At 45.3% G+C, this 16,897-nt stretch overlaps 1 protein-coding gene across 3 annotated transcripts in view; it reads left to right on the forward strand.

Annotated features, from left to right (window-relative positions):
• Nucleotides 1-16,599, forward strand: part of DAO (D-amino acid oxidase) — a 38,103-nt gene extending 21,504 nt beyond the window's left edge. For 2 of the 3 annotated variants that reach the window (XM_027865025.1, XM_027865034.1), the window contains exons 4-11: nt 1,054-1,130; nt 1,635-1,700; nt 2,868-2,922; nt 6,298-6,402; nt 7,310-7,392; nt 9,606-9,723; nt 10,622-10,720; nt 15,497-16,599. In XM_027865025.1, the coding sequence (XP_027720826.1) occupies nt 1,054-1,130; nt 1,635-1,700; nt 2,868-2,922; nt 6,298-6,402; nt 7,310-7,392; nt 9,606-9,723; nt 10,622-10,720; nt 15,497-15,628 (735 nt within the window). In that variant the 3' untranslated portion in view covers nt 15,629-16,599. The remainder of the gene's footprint in view (nt 1-1,053; nt 1,131-1,634; nt 1,701-2,867; nt 2,923-6,297; nt 6,403-7,309; nt 7,393-9,605; nt 9,724-10,621; nt 10,721-15,496) is intronic. The other variant, XM_027865039.1, reaches the window with a different exon arrangement.
• The last annotated feature ends 298 nt before the right edge of the window (nt 16,600-16,897 follow it).

Raw genomic sequence — 16,897 nt, forward strand, 5'->3', positions numbered from 1 at the left:
GCACCAGTGGGTAGAGAGTATACTAGGACACAGATTTAGGGACAATTACAAGCATGTATGAACTGGGTTTAGAACCAGAAAGATATGGGTACGAAATCTGCTTCTGAAATTTACTGTGGTAGAGAGGGAAAAAATGCTAAATTGAGTCACCAGACTGAAATTTGAATCCTAGGTCTTTTACTTTCCACCTATGTGACCTTGGCCAAGTCACTTAACCTTGGTGGGTTTACCAGCTCCAGATCCATGACTGTATAATCCTAGCTGTGTGATCTTAGGCCACTTGCTTAACCTCTCCGAGCTGGTCTCAACCTCCTCATCTGTAAAATGGTGACAATAACACCCTTAGCACCAAAGTCACAAAGTTGTGGTGAAGTTCAAATGATACAAATTAATGAAAAGTACTTTGTAAACTTTAAATCACTATAGAAAGCGCAACTACTGAGGAAGAAGGGCCTCATGGGGCCGTCTATAAATGTGTTGGTCTACCTCAGTAGGTAGTGAGGTTCTCATTGCTGGAAGTATTCAAGTAGAATTCTAGTGACTGCTTTTCTCTGTCTGACATTTAGATCTCCTCATGATATGGTCTCTTCCTACCTTTCCAGTCTTCTTACACTTTGCTCTCCATCTAGAAACTTTGTGATTAAGCCATACTGACCTGTCTACTCTCTACCCACTACATTCTTGGAAATGTTTTTCTCTTCACCTCCATGTCTTGAAATCCCTGGTTCCCTTCAGGACTCAGTTCAGGCATCACCTTCTTCATGAAACCTGCCCTGATCCCCCTAGCTCTGAGAGCCCTCCCTTCCAAGGCTCCTTTGTATCAGTTTTGAATACATTGTATGTGTATATATACATACATACATATATATATATATATATATACATATATATCTTTTTTTTTTTGCCTTTTCTTCTATGGCCGGGCTTAGCATACCAAGAGCCCACATACAATATGCTTTTTGGTTGGTTGATATAGGGGATTTCCGAATGGGTAGGAGTTTGGATTAGAAGCTCCTTTTGGATTTCACAGGGACATGAATTTTCCCTCTGTAGGATCCTTCCTGGAAGGACACGGTTCTGGGGTTTCGCCAACTGACACCCCGAGAGCTTGAGATGTTTCCTGGTTACAGGTAGGACTGATGGGACCATTGGGCAAGGGAGGGGTTTGCTTCAGGAAGAGCAAAACTCCCACCCCCCCACAATGCTGATGTATGGCAGCAGGCACCGTTGGCTGGTACTTTCCCATCTGGAGCCATGAGCAGCATTGCTGTGGGCTCCCTTGCCAAGCCTCACACTGCCCACCCGCACACGTAGGCAGGCCTCTCTCCAGTCTGCTTGGAGGAGAGCCTGGAGCTTCAAAAGGACAGGAATTTAAGAATGCCTCAAAGGATGGAGCTCCATGAAGTACATTTTTTCTTAATCCTTAAGGAAGAGAAAATAGATAGGAGGATGAAAATCTTTAATTTAAAGTAAAAGGATAATCTCTGCTTGCAACTATTTGTGTTTCAAATATGTATGCACAGAAAGGAGAAATCATAGTAAATGACAGTAAAATGATTTTAAAATGTATAATAATTGCTGGGCCTGCTCCTTCTTAACTACACCATTCCTTTGCTTGTCACCTCTTGTGTCAGCCACGGATGGTTCAACACTACATTGATCTTGGAGGGCACTAGCTACCTGCCCTGGCTCACTCAGAGGTGAGTGCTGCCTCTCCCCATCAGGGACATGGCTTGGGGGGGGGATTCAGCCCCTCAGGCTTAAGATCGTCATCCATTGTCCCAACAAAAATATACTTAAAGGATGCATGCGTGGTTCCATTTCTCAGCCTGGCTCCGAAGGGCAGAAATAGAAGCAGGGGGTAGATGCTACAAGGAGACAGATTTAAGCTTGGCACTGTTAGAGCCTTCTCAATCTGGGCCATCTGCTTCCTCACTAGACCTGGACGGCTTCAGACCAATCAAGGACGGCCACTTGTCGGACAGGTTGTCCCGGTCTTGGTTGTACTAGATGCCTCTGAGGTCCCTTCAGTCTTGGAGATTCTGGGACTCTGTCTGTGGAGGTCTTCAGGAATCAAAGTCCCTTGGGCAGAGGGATTGTTTCATGTGTCTTTGTGTCCTTGGATACAACAGAGAGGCCGTGGGTGAGGGAGAGGTGGAGAATACCTATCTTGGAAGCAGAAAGATCTGGGTTTGAGTCTGACTAAGCCTGATTGCCTTAAATCCTGCTTCAGTTCAGAACTCCTGAGCTCCAGAGATTCTCCAGCCTCAGCCTCCTCAGGAGCACTACTGCGTGGCCTCCAGGGGTTCTTAACTTAGGGTCTGCAAATTGTTTTTTCATATTTCAAGAACTTTTATTTCCATAGTCTCCTTTGGTAGTCCAATGCTTCTCATTTTATGAATTTAAAAAAAAATATGAGTTAGAGAAGAGGCCTGTAGGCTTCCTCAGACTGTCAAAGGAGTCCATGATGCCCCCTCCAAAAGATGAAGAACCCTTTCTCCAGGCCCTGTAAATGACCTAGTACCAGATGGAGGAAAAGGAGGCGAGAGACCCCTTATAATTGCTGGGGAACTGGGGAGAGTCAGTGTGTTACAGTGGCAAGAACTCTGACTTTGGAGACAAAAGACCCAGGTTCTAACCTTGGCTTTGCTACTTGTATTTTCCCTTTCCCAAGCCTCAGTTTCCCCATCTGTAAAATGAGCTTCTTGGACTTTAAACGGTCCACCTCAGCCTCTCCATTTATAAAACAAGGGCATGAGACTGAATGATCTTGAAACTATAAATCTTGTGAAGAAGAAGACTGGGCAGGGCTGTGGCCTTCTGACTCACTGACCACCTTCTCCTGTGGAAACCTTGTTATCTTGCAGGTTAACTGAACGGGGAGTCAAATTCTTCCTGAAAAAAGTTCAATCCTTTGAGGAGGTAAATCAAGGGTAAAGAAGGGATTGGCTGAAGGTGGCAGGGAGTCCAGGGCTGTTCTTGATTCCAGCTGCCTCCCTTCCCCAGGCACTGGGAACCCTCCGGGGGGGGGAGAAGCTTCTGGTTTCCAGTAACCCATTTTCCTGACTTCTCAGTACTTTCCATTATGGCCGATGAGCTCCTGGGAGGCAAGGGGATGCCTTTGTTTTTCTTTGTAACCCCAGAGGTTAACATGATACCTGGCACATGTTAGTAAATCTTTTTCAGTCATGTCCAACTCTTTGCGACCCCATTCAGGGTTTTCTTGGCAAAGATACTGGAGTGGTTTGCCATTTCCTTCTTCAGCTCATTTAATAGATGGGGAAACTGAGGCAAACATGATTTTCTTTTTTGAGGCAAACTTGATAAAGTGACTTGTCCAGGGTCACACAGCTAGTAAGTAACAGAGGCTGGATCTGAACTCAGGAAGATGAGTCTTCCTGACTCCAAGCCTGGCACATAGTAGGTGTTAAGAAATACTAGCTGATTAAATGACTAACATCCACTATCTATATATCTTGTATTTACCTTGTTATCTGTGTGTTGGCTCCCCCATTAGACTGGGAGTTTCTTGAGGACAGGCCTGTTGGACTGTTTTTGCCTTTCTTTGTATCCCTAGGACTGAACAGGGCTGTGGTTTGGGGTTTTTTGGTTGGTTTCTTTTTTTTTTTGCATTCTTTTATTTCATACATTTGTGTTTACAACATTGTCCCAAGATGGATGTTCAATAGTCTTTAGATTAAGGAAGGGCAAAGAAAAGGCTTAAGTTCTTAAAATACAGCAAGAACAAATCGAAATGCGTTAATTGGATTAAAACACGCAAAAAATCCATCCATGTAAAGTTATGAAACAGCGCCTATGTCAGTGAAATGGTACTTTTCATCATATTCTGTCATAAAATCTCCCCATTCAATGATTAAAATGGAATGAAAGCAATTGGACTGATTTTTGCTTTAATTGGAACAAGAATTACAGCTCTCTGCTCTTCTATTTTACAGCTCAGACTGGATTTTCCTTGTTCTGTGGCCACCAGTTTATGACGTATGGTTGCATATGTATTCTTTGCCCAAAGGCAAACAAAGAATGGATTGGTTTTCTTTCCTTAAAAGCCCTGTCCAGGGGCAGCTAGGTGATGCATGGATAGAACTCTGGCCTTGGAGTCAGGAGGACTTGAGTTCAAATCTGGCCTCAGACACTTGACACTTACTAGCTGTCTGACCCTGGGCAAGTCACTTAACCCCAATTGCCTCAGGAAAAAACAAAAAAACAAAAAAACCCCAAACAAACCCCCACCCCCAAATCCTGTCCCATGGACTTTACAAAAATCTGTAAAGCAACACCATGGATCATGTTAAGTGTAGCAGGTGCTTAATAAATGCTTGTAGTGGAAAGTATACTGATTCTGAAATCAGAGGATCTGAGTTCAAATCCTGCTTCTGTTCCTTTTTTGTGTAACTGTGGACAATAACCATCATTTACACAGTGTTTACGTTTTTTATTCTAAATTTAACAAACACACACACACGCAATCAACTCTGCCCTAAGCATTTCCATAGCAAAATAGAACACAGAAAGAGTATTGCGTATTATATTGTACATTTAAAGTGACTTCAAGGCAGCTAGGTGGCACAGTGCCTAGAGTCAGGAAGACCTGAGCTCAAATCTAGCCTCAGACACTTACTAATTGTGTGACCTGGGCAGGTCACTTCCCCCCTGTTGGCCTCAGTTTCCTCACTTGTAAAATGAGCTGGAGAAAGAAGTGGGAAACCACTCCAGTATCCTTGCCAAGAAAACCCCAAATGGGGTCACGAAGAGTCAGACACCACTAAATAACAACCACAAAGTGACTTTGGATAACAGTACAGTAAATACCATCCTATTGTGCTTTTAAAGTTTACATAATTATATAAAGTGTCATCTCTTCTAAACCTTACAACAACCCTTTATTACGAACACTATTAATTTCCATTTTACAGATAGGAAACTAAAACTCAGAAGGCCAAGTGGCTTTGGAGGCCATTGGGGAGTAAAGCAAAGAGCACTGATTCTATGTCTAAGATCTGAGTTCAAATCCACCCTTTAACAGTCACTGCCTGTGTGGGCAGGTCAGTTAATTTTCCTGGGCCTCAGTTTCCTCATCTGTGAAATGAGTAGGCTGGACTCGAGGGCCCTTCAGGTCCCTGACTATGGTCTTGCCTTCTGTCCCGTCCCCTTAAGGCTTTTCTGTCTTTGTTCCAAGGTGACATTGCCAAATGCTCAGGGATGGTATGTCAAACCCCACTTTGTGCCTGACATCCCTGCTCCAAACTCAGTGAAAGTAGGGAAACCAGTCACCCAAAAATGGGGAAAAGAAGCCAGAGTGAGGCCAGTGGAACCCTCAGATTTATCTGAGCACCAACCCCAGTACCAGTGACCCAACACCAGTTCAATTCAACATTACGAAGTCCTCTGCTGTGTGATGCACCAGTGATTCTGGGGCATCCCCCACAAGCCTGGGGCCCAAGGTAGTCCCCTCACATGATGTGGTGTGTTGCCCCCCATCAATTAGGTACCATAGATATGACTGTCAGGTGTTACAGCAGTAGACTTCCAGCTTGGAGTCAGGAAGACCAGAGTTCAAATCCTCCCTCAGACAGGTACTTAGCTGTGTGACCTTGGGTACATCATTTCACCTCTGAGCCTCAGTTTCCTCATTTGCAAAGTGAGGATACTAAACCTCCCTCACAGGGCTAGTGGGAGAATCAATATGCAAAGAATTGAGCAAACCTTAAAATGCTATAGAAACTCTAGTTATTATCATTTTATTGTTATTATTATTTTACAGATAAGGAAACCGAGATTCCAACACTAAGAGACTTGCCCACGTGGCTGGAGGATTTGCGGATTATTTTGTTTATCATTAAACGCACAGAACCTTGTGCTTAGGTGCTGGCTCTTTCACTTCAATTCAACTTGGTTCAATCCAATAAGCATCTATTAAGTGCCTACTATGTGCCAGGCACAGAGAATATAAAGAAAACAGTCACTGCCTTCCAAGAGCTTATGATTAACTGATATCACCAAACCTAGTGGTTAATCACAATATTAAACTGATAAATTCAGAATAATTTTTTAAAGGATGGTGGAGCATCAGATCCAGTCCCTAGGAATGCTCCTTTCCCAGTCGGGGGCAAACCTTGATGGGGGTGGGGGCAGAAACCACAGGAGCAGGGCCTGGGCAGGGTCCCCCTCCCTCTCTGCTCCTGCCCCCTGGGGTTTGTCTGATCCCCAGACGGATGTTTAGGAGGCTGTGCTCAGCAGCCCTCTCCTCCCCACTCCCCATGTGCCATTTGTCCCCAGGTGGCAAGGGAAGGGGCAGACGTCATCATCAATTGCACTGGAGTGTGGGCTGGGCTGCTGCAAACCGATCCGTTGCTGCAGCCTGCACGGGGACAAATCCTCAAGGTGGGTCTGGCGCCCGTGGTGTTGAGGGGCAGAGGCGGTGGAGGAGATGTCCTTGACTATGGCCTGAGGAGCAAAGGCCTCTGAGGGCGTCTGTGGAAAGTCTTTTAAATAGGATACTGAAGGTGTCCAGACAAAGGGCTGGTTTGAGAAGCAAGGGCCCAAGCTGGAGGGCTGGCAAAAGCTGGCACCTCAGCTGTCTCAGAACAGCAAGTCAAGGCTGGGGGCCCATGGGGTAGGCAGCTACCTGGGGTTTGCACTACTCCATGGGAGTGCAAGAAGGGACCCTTCCAAAGGTGACTTTAAAAAAATGAATACCTATAGTTTTAGGGTCAGAAAATCCCACTTCTTAGGACACAGATACATATATTTTGGGACAAACTGTGACATATGAGGAAGGCAGATTGGCAGAGTGGAGAGATCTGATATTTATAAGATGTCAGGTCACTTCTCTGAACCTCAGTCTCCTTTTCTGAAAGAATTACCTATCTTTCTGGGTTGTTATAAGGAAAGACCTTTGTAAACTTTACAGCACTACAGAAATAGGATTATGATGAAGGCTCTGGCGGGAAGTCACACCCTACTAGGTGGAGGTGGGAAGCGTTTGGGAATTTTTCATCCTTGCCAAGGAGACGCTAATGACTTTTTTTCTGACTCTGCCATAACTGTCCATCTAGGGAGGTCTAGAGTGAGCTTTGGCCTATTGTCAGTGCTGGGGAGAGGACGCTACCAGGCGAAGCAGGACCTTCTAGAGTGTGGAGCCTGCGTGAGCTTCTCCATAAGCTAGGACCATCAGGGCACTGGAGACTAAGGAATGCAGTCCTACTAGAAGCCCAAGAATGGAATCTCTGGTCCTGGCATGTGGGTGGGGCATGGCCATCCACAGATCTTTCCCTTCTGTTCCGTCCAGGTCTTTGCCCCTTGGATGAAGCACTTCATTATGACTCATGATCCAGATGCTGGGATGTACAAGTCCCCATATATCATCCCAGGGTAAGGTACCAACTTGGGGGTGGGAGTAGGGCAAGGGAGGCCTTCATGCCCTTTTATGATGGGGTTACTCCATGAACTGTCCTCAGAGGCTGGGGACCTCAGTCCAGCTGGACCTACCCTCCTCCCACACAAGGTCAGAGGGGGACGGGACTTCTACCATTTCCCTCTAGCCTCTGCATGCTGACCTCCAATGGAGGAGCGGGAGCCCACCTCTCTTCAGGCAGCCCATTCCTTTTGAATAGCTCTCATTGTTAGGAAGTCTTTTCCTGACATCAAGCTCAAAGTTTCCTTTTGGGAATTACCATCTATTACTCCTAATTCTGCCCCTCGAGGACTGAGTAGAATCGGTGAGAAAGGCCCAGCCAATCAGAACAGGGGTAGATTGAACAATGAACAAATCCATTCTTTTTGGTTTATAATGATGGAAGCGATGGTGGTGGTGACAGTGGTAGTTGTGGTGATGGTAGTAGTGATGGTGTTGTTGATGGTGATGGTAGTGGTGGAGGTGATGACAGTGGCATTAGTAGTGATGTAGGTGGTGGTGGGAAAAGTGATAGTTACAGTCATGGTGCTGGTAGTGATGATGACATTAATGGTGATGGTAATGGTCATGGTGGTGGTAGTGGTGATGATTGTGGCATTGGTAGTGATGTAGGTGTTGGTGGTAAAACTGATAGTTATAGTCATGGTGTTGGCAGTGATGATGGTGTTAATGGTAATGGTAATGGTCATGGTGTTGGTGTTGGTGATAGTGATGTTGGTGGTGACAATGATGGTTATACTCATAATGGTGATGATGATGATGGTGTTGGTGGTTGATGGTTGGTGGTATTGGTGGTGATGTAGGCATTGATGGTAAAAGTGATAGTTATAGTCGTGGTGCTGGTAGTGACGATGGCATTACTGGTGATGGTAATAACCATGGTGGTGGTGATGGAGGTGATGGTGTTGGTGGAGGTGATAGTCATGGCGGTAGTGACAGTGATAGTCATGGTCGTGGTGGTAGAGATGATGGTGTTGTTGAGTGGTGATAGGGTTAGCTGTGGTGATGGTGGTCATGGTGATGGTGGAAAGATGAACGGGGTGACGATGCCAGTGATGATGATGATGGTAATAGGCATGCAAGGTCCCAACTGTTCCATCTCCATGCTGCATTTCCAGATAGATCTCATGCTCCTCCCTTCCGTATACTTGATACTTCAGTCAAGCTGCTAGGCTCACTGTTCCATATTTACCCACCTCTCTTCCTCAGCTCCCACTGCTCCTTATAGCTGGGATATCCTGCTCACTCACTGCCCATTAAATTCTTGCCATGATTTAGAGCCCAACTCAAATGCCTCCACCTCCATGAAGCCTTCCTTTTGGTTGATGATGATTTTTCCCTTGCCCTTCACAGAGCTCTTTACTTGCACCCCTCTTATGAACCTTTAATAAGATATTATAAATGCCCATCCCTTGCCACATGGATACTCATAAATTTCCATTTTAATAAACAATAATTATTATTTTTTTCACTCCATGAACTACTCTTTTCCGTTATCGAAACCTGAGCAAAAACATGGTGCCGGGCAGGGGTGTGCTGACAAATGTGTAACAACCAGCTCTCCAGGAAAAAAAAATGTGCTCATGACACACTTTTAAATTTAATCTGTATTATGACCATTTTCCCTTTCACTTTCTTAGGGCTATACAATAATGAAATATTAATCAAGCTCTGATTTGCATCACTTGATGATTTCCTTGGTGTAAATGCTTACACTGAAAATTTAACAATCAGCACTTGTGAACCAGTTTGAGCTGGTTCCAGTCTAGCCCTGGTGCCAATCCCTCAAAGTGTCTCCTCTCTGAGGGCAGATCATGGTCTGTTTTCTTAACTTGGATTTTCGCCTTATAGAAAGTCTTCAAGGAAAGGACTTTGTTCATATAGTGAGAAGTAAGGGTATTCTATTTTTCTCTGTGTGTCCTGTCTTCCTACTATAAAGACTGTGAGCCCCTGAGGACAAGGGCTATTCCTCATCTAACCATCCTGTCTGTTCTAGAACCCAGCAAAGTGCTCTTCACACAGTAAATACTTCGCAAATATAATACCAATTTGAATGGTGATGAGGCTGATGGAGATAATGAAGTCTATGTTGGTGGGAGAGATGATGAGAGCAGATAATTGGGGGCTCAGGGCCCCCATTCCACTTGCACCTTCCTCCCTCCTGATCCAGGAGCCAGACAGTCACCCTGGGAGGTATCTTTCAATTGGGAAACTGGAATGAGAAGAATGATTCCCAGGACCACAACACCATTTGGGAAGGCTGCTGCCGCTTGGACCCCGCACTTCGGGTAAGGCAGGACCAATGGTCCTTCCACTTCCTATATTGATGTCCTGGCCCTGGGGCCCCTGAAGCCACAGGAAGACACCAAAACTTGGATTATTGGGTGAATCTTTATGGGGATGAGAAAGGAGCTTGATTTTCATCAAGCCGGACACATACCAGAGATGTAAGTGCAGTGCTAAGGGCTGTCATCAGGAATTTTTGCAACTAGAATGAAGTGGGGATAGTTTGGGGCAGTAGTGGAAGGTACCTGACATTAAACTACCTGTATGACCTTGGGCAAGTAATTTCCCTCCAGCAGACTCAGTTTCATCACCTGTAAAAATGAACTTTTGTGGGGAGCTTTCTTGGGGCATGGCCACCACGGAGAGGAAGTATATCTGGGACTCAGTGAGGGTTTTACTCTGCTGAAGAATTGACCTTTGCTGGGGACGTAGATGTGGGAGTCCAGCTGGGTGTGGTGAACAGAGGAAAGAAGCATCCCCCAAGACTGGCACGCTCTAAATTTCAGCACCTGGGGAAAAGACCCCATTGCTCCACCCTAGTTATAAATGTGGTCACGACCAAAAGCTGCCATCTAGTGAGGTCCTCAAGTCCAGGTGACGATATCTGAGTCCTCTTCCCGTGAGCCTACTAGCGAATCCCATCAATCCGTACTGATTCCCCTTCCCCAGGGATATTTCTATTCTCAATGGCATTCTCATCATGGAACTGAAAAGAATCTTAGAAACCATCAAGTTCAACCCTCTAATTTTACAGAAAGGGAAACTGAGGCTCAGAGCTGGTAAGAGACTTTCCCAAAGTTAAATAGGAATAAATAAGTGACAACACACATTTCCTTTCCCCCCAAATAACAACAACAAAAACATGAGAAAAACCCAAGTTACTGAAGCATTTCATTCCAGGATGCACGCATCATGAGTACATGGAGTGGTTTCCGGCCAGCCCGACCCCAAGTCCGGCTGGAGAGAGAGAAGCTATCGCGTGGACCCTTCAAGGCAGAGGTATGGTCTCCTGAGCCAGAAGATTAATAATGCCACTTGTCACCCCTAGTACTTTTCCTTGCAGAGGACTTTTCACACCCATCCCTGGGAGGTAAGAAGGGAATAGATGACTCTTTAGTTGAGGAAATTGAGGCCCCAGGAGAGTGACTTGCCCAAAGTCATAAGATGGGAATGTGAGAGGTGGTGAATAAAGGGATCATCGGGACATTCTTTTAAAGAAAAACATTGAAATAAGTTTTTCATTCATGTCTTTTTTTATACTACTGCAATTTCTCCCAATATACTTCTTCCTCCTCCTCCCAGAGAACCATAGTATTCTTTCAAATACAAAATAAAAAGAAAGAAAAAGAAGAGGAAAAAATAAGCAAAACTGATAAATGTGTTGAAAAAGTCTGAAAATATGTGTAATGAGCAACACTTGTGGACCTCCCACTTCTGCAAAGGGGTGTGGTAGGCAGCGATAGCAGACAGAGCCTAAAGTCAGGAAGACCTGAGTTCAAATGCAGCTAAAGATAATTCCTGGGGCAGCTAGGTGGTGCAGTGGATAGAGCACCGGCCCTGAAGTCAGGAGGACCTGAATTCAAATTCAGCCTCAGACCAAACACTTGACACTTACTAGCTGTGTGACCCTGGTCAAGTCACTTAACCCCAATTACCTAAAAAAAAAAAAAAAAAGATAATTCCTGACTGTGTGACAAGTCACTTTACTGTCTTCTGCCTCACTTTCCTCAACTGTAAAACAGGGATGTTGATAGCCCCTCCCTCCCAGGGTTGTTGTGACAATCAAAGATATGGTATTCGTAAAGTGCTTAGCACAGTGCCTGGCACATAGTAGGGCTATATAAATGCTTGTTCTCTTCATGATCGTTCTTTTTAATTTTGCAACATTCACTTTTGACTTCTGTGCATATGTATTTGTTCTTTCCATTTCCATTATTGTGTTCATCGTTGTGGTCATTGTATATATTATTTTCTTGGTTCTGCTGACTTCACTCTGCATCCGTTCTTGTAGATCTTTCCCACATTTCTCTGTATTCATTACACACATCATTGTGTTGCTATTTAGTCATTTCAGTCATGTCTGACTCTCTGTGGCCCCATCTGGGGTTTTCTTGACAGAGACACTGGTGTGGTTTGCCATTTCCTTTTCCATCTTATTTTACAGATGAGAAAACTGAGGCAAACAAGGTTAAGTGACTTGTCTAGGGTCACACAGCTAGTAAGTGTCTGAGACTATATTTGAACTCAGGAAGTTGAGTCTTCCTGACTCCAGGCACAGCACTCATGCATTATGGAGCCTCCTAGCTGCTCATCACATCATTTGTTACAGTGCAGTAACATTCCATTGTATTCATGTACCACAATTAACCATCCTCCAGTCAATGGGAATCTACTTTGTTTCTAATGCTTTGCTATCACAAAAAGTACTGTCATAAACATTTTGGTGAATAAGGAGACTTGCTTCTTATCAATGGCCTCCATGATACAGAAGCCCAGTAATGAAATCTCCGGGTCAAAAGTTATGGACATTTTAGTCACTTTATCTGTACTTCTCTTACTTGCCTCTCAAAATCCCTTTTGAGCTCTTCCAAGGCCTGGGACTGATTCATATTCTTCTTGGAGGCTTTGGATGCAGGAGCTTTGGCTTCATTGTCTTTTTCTGGTTGTATATTTTGATCTTCTTTGTCACCAAAGTAAGATAATATAGTCTGACTCTTTTTGTGCTGCTTACTCATGATCCCGGTCAATTACTTGAGTTTTAAACTCTTCGTTAAGGTAAAAGTCTGCTTCCAATGTGGAAAATGTACTGTCCCAAGTTTCGGGGGTTTGTACAGCTGTTTTCAGAGATAATTCTAGGGATCTGAAAATTTTTAGTTCTTCCAAGGTGCTATGATAAGGGGAGAGGTGTTTTCTCTCCACCGCCACAAGAAGCTTCACCACACCAGCATTCCTCCTTGCCCCCGGTAAAGCAAGAGATTCCTGCCTAAGCACTGGCAAAGAGATTCTTGCAATCCACCTCTGATCAGCCACTCGATTCCCCCTCAGTCTGTGGGCCAGAAGCTCAGGGAGCATCCACGGCCCCTGGGGGTGGATGAGACCTAGCTCCTTCTCTCACCGCAGTCACAGACATTTCCCATTGACCTTCCAAGTTGTCTTTGGCATTAAGGGGTTGAGAAATCTGGAAATCGCCACAGCTGCCCGCTATTCAGCCCTCTGAGGCCTGCTCCAGGGTTGCTGCAGCCTGCGTGCCTACACTGAACCCCGCTCTTCTCCCTGCCCAGCGTGATATACCTTTCTGATCAACCATCCAAGCTGTCTTTGGCTGGACATTTGTTTCACTCTGTTTTTTTGTGGGTTCTGTTGCTTTAGAATTTGTTTAGAGCCGTTTTTTATAAGTATTTGGAAGGGTTTGGGGGGAGAGCTCCAGCAAGTCACTGCTTTTCCTCTGCCATCTTCTTAGTCACTTTATCTGCAAAATTCCAAATTGCTTTCCAAGATGATTAGATAAATTCACAGCTCCACCAACAATGTACTTGTGTACCTATCTTCCTACAACCTCACCAGTGTTGATTGTTGTCATCTCTTGATACCTTTGCAATTTTCAGAGTGTGAGATGAAACATCAGGGTTGTTTTGATTTACATGTCTTTTATTACTAGTGATTTTAAGCATTCTTTCATATGGTTGTGAATACTTTGTAGTTCTTTTGAGAATTTTTTGCTCATATCCTCTGTTTATCTATTGGTGGATGGTCCCTGGATATTCTTGAGTTCATGAAGATTTAGATTTCTAAACCAGCCCTGTTGACATCTACAGGAGTCCAGGGCCTGAGCTCTGGTCCATACCAATTCTCTTTGGCCTTAGTCAAAGCTTAGGAAAAAGAACATTGGCCCTGGAAGCAGAAGCATTGGGTTTCAATCCCACTTCTCCAATCTACTACCTGTATGACCTTGGGTAACTCACTCAGTGGTCCCATGACTCAGTTTCCTCATCTGTAAACAGAAGTGGGATTGGAATAGATGGCCTTTAGGTTCCATTCAGTTTGAGATCCATGAGCTTTGAGAGGTGCTATGGTGTAGAGAATGGCTGGACTTTTTTGTCATCAAGACCTGCTTTTCATTTCTATCTTGGCCACGTAATACCTGAAGGGTCTGGGGCAAGGTACTTCCTCATCCACAGAATGAAGGATTTGGCTGAGAGAGCCTCTAAGGTCCCTTTTGACTCTGTATTTAGTATCCTAAAAATTAATAACTGACATTTCCATGGCCCAGAGCTTCACATCCATGATCTCACAACAGCCAACAATATGTCTTATGGGTATCACTGTCTCCATTTTACAGATGAGGAAACTGAGGCCCAGATAAGCTAAGTGACTTGTTCAAAGTCACATATGTAGGCCAGGAACAGAGCTGGGATTTTGAATCCAGGTCTTCTCAACTTCAAATTCCAGGCTCTTTCCACCTTGGGGGAATGAATTTATTTCCTTTTCCAAATCATAGGTAATGGAAAGAAGTCTCTGATGGAAAGGTAGAAAGGCCATGGGGGTCCTAGGACCTTTGGAGTCACAGGATTATAGATTCTGAACTGGAAGGGGGGAATGATTTGTCCAAGGTCAGGTAAGTGAAAGTGTTGGGATGGCTCAGAGAGCTTCCATTCCAGATGAAAACTTGGCTCCGCCTCTGGTCTCCTGGACAGGGGATGAGCGGTTGTGGAGTGGCCTGAAAAGGCCCACCAGACTTCTCATTCATCCCAGATGGGACTTGACCAAAGCAGTGTAATATGATTTTTTAAACAGAAGTAAAAAACTAGTTGAAAGAAAAGATGATAAACGTAATGAAATGGGGCCCCATGGAGTGTGAGTGAATTGAGTTGAAAACCTATTCCTATTTTAGCTTGGAGATGACCCCAAGTCATGATGCTTGGAAAGGCGCTAGAATTCCAAAGAAGGCTAAGTGGAATCAGGATTAATTTAGAGAGAGATAATCCACTCCCTCCTCCTCCCCCAGCCCCCAACCCATCAAACATGGCTAGCTACAGGACACTCAGAGCTAAGGCATGAAGTAAGGTAGATGTGTCCAGAAATGGAGATGCCAACAGATGTCCCCAGCGCAGGGAGAGAGCAGCACATTAGGCTGAATCAGAGAACATCTGAGACCTGGGAGCCTGGGGATGAGAAGGCACCCTCTTCAAGTATGGGCCTGCCCTTCTCTGCAGCTGACAGTCTTAGAGTTTAAACAACCTGCCCGAGGTCACTGAATCAGTATGGGTCAAAGGCAAGACTTGAACCCATGTTTTCTTGGCTTCAAAACCAGCTTTCTATCTATTGGTCATATAGAATGTCAAAACTGAAAGGGCAAGAGATGGATGGAACCTTAGAACATGGAATGTCAGAACTGAGACAGGCCTTGGAACAGGGGATGTCAGGGCTGAGAGGGGCCTTAGAACAGGGGAAATCAGGGCTGTTAGGGGACTTGGAACAGGGGATCTCAGGGCTGGGAGGGTGTTTAGAACATCGACTATCGAAGCTGGTTTAAAATGTTTTCACATAACTGCACTGCATGGAAGGTTGCACAAATACAAGTTATTACTATCCCCACTTCACGGATGAGGCCACTGAGGCTCGGAGAGATTCAGCAACTTGCCTGGGGTCAGTCACCCCAATGTAAGTGCAGCTCTCTGACTGCACTGATTTCTATGTGCCAGAGATGTTTTTTCTCCTCTTCTGCTACCGCCCATCAGCAGGCTCAATGATCACCTTTTCTCTTGGTTCTTTCAGATCATTCATAACTATGGCCATGGTGGTTATGGGATCACCATCCATTGGGGCTGTGCCTTGGAGGTTGCCAAGCTCTTTGGGCAAATCCTAGAAGAAAGGAAGCTGGCCAGCATTCCTCCATCTCACCTCTGAAGGTGCCTGGATCTCAGCCTCCAAAGCCAGTCATCCTCCATCATCCCCACCCCCTCCCCTTGATTTAGTTACTCTACCTGTGAATCCAGACGACTTCCTCCCACCCCCCTCCTCCCCATCTCCAGCCCTTTGTGCCAAGAAGCCCAGGCCTGAGAAAAATGAGAAATGAAGAGGGTTCTCCTGCTAGACAGAATAAAAAATTCTAGAATTCCATGGCTCACTGGGTTCAGCACTGAAGACCAGATTTTTCTCCTGGACATTGGGAAGGGCAGAATGAGGTATGGCTGGTCATCCACCAAAAGATTTCATGGATGAAGAGTGTGCAAAGGCAATCTAGTACGACTCATGTCATTTTACAGATAAGGAAACTGAGGCCAGAGAGGTGAAAGTGATTGTTCAAGGTCACACCAATAGTGTCAGATGTGTATTGGCACTCAGAATCACAGGATATTCGAGCCATAAGGGAGCCTAGAGATCATCTTCTGCAATGCTCCCATTTTACAGATGAGGAGGCTGAGGCTCTCTGAGCCCATAGAGGGAAGCTGACTTGCCAGAAAGTCATACAGCTAGTTCTAGAATGCCAATCTCTTCACTAGGTTAGGGCACTTATTGCTGGACCACAGCACAGTGGGCCGGTGGGAGGGCAGAGCCAGAAGTCCCAAGCTCTAAAGAAATAGGACAGCAGAGAAGGACCATCCCATGCCCTGGATTTCTGGGCTCCTGAGCCGGTCTACTCAGCCTCATGGCCCCAGCAGTCCCTCCTAACTCTCCCCTGTACCCCATTCCAACCCCTTGGAAGTATTACTCTACATGGAAACCCTTTAGCAAGAAAAAAAACCTAACTCACTAAATACCCTCCTTATTTGACAATCAGGAATTAACGTCCTCTGGCCCTGGACCACTGGGGATGATGAATGGGATCCTGCATGTTTAACCAAAAAATAAACTGAAGAAATGATCCCTTTCCTGGAGCAAAAGGTGCTGCCCATTATGAAGCCTTTGGGCGACCTGGCAGAGAGGAGGGCGCATCTGAGGATGAGAAGCTCCCTCGGCGAGTAATTTCCAGCCATCACTAACCCCAAGCCCTGCAGCTAACCACTGGGGTGTAATTGACCTGCCTCATACAATCATAGAATGTGAGAGCAGGGAAGGGGCTTAGAACAGGGGATGTCAGAGCTGAGTGGGGCTTAGAAGAGAGAATGTCAGAGCTGGGAGGGGCCTTAGAACAGGGGATGTCAGGGCTGGGAGGGGCCTCAGAACAGGGGATGT

This window comes from Vombatus ursinus, unplaced genomic scaffold (assembly GCF_900497805.2).
Source record: "Vombatus ursinus unplaced genomic scaffold, bare-nosed wombat genome assembly UNPS02001287.1, whole genome shotgun sequence".
NCBI classification, from domain to species: Eukaryota; Metazoa; Chordata; class Mammalia; order Diprotodontia; family Vombatidae; genus Vombatus; species Vombatus ursinus.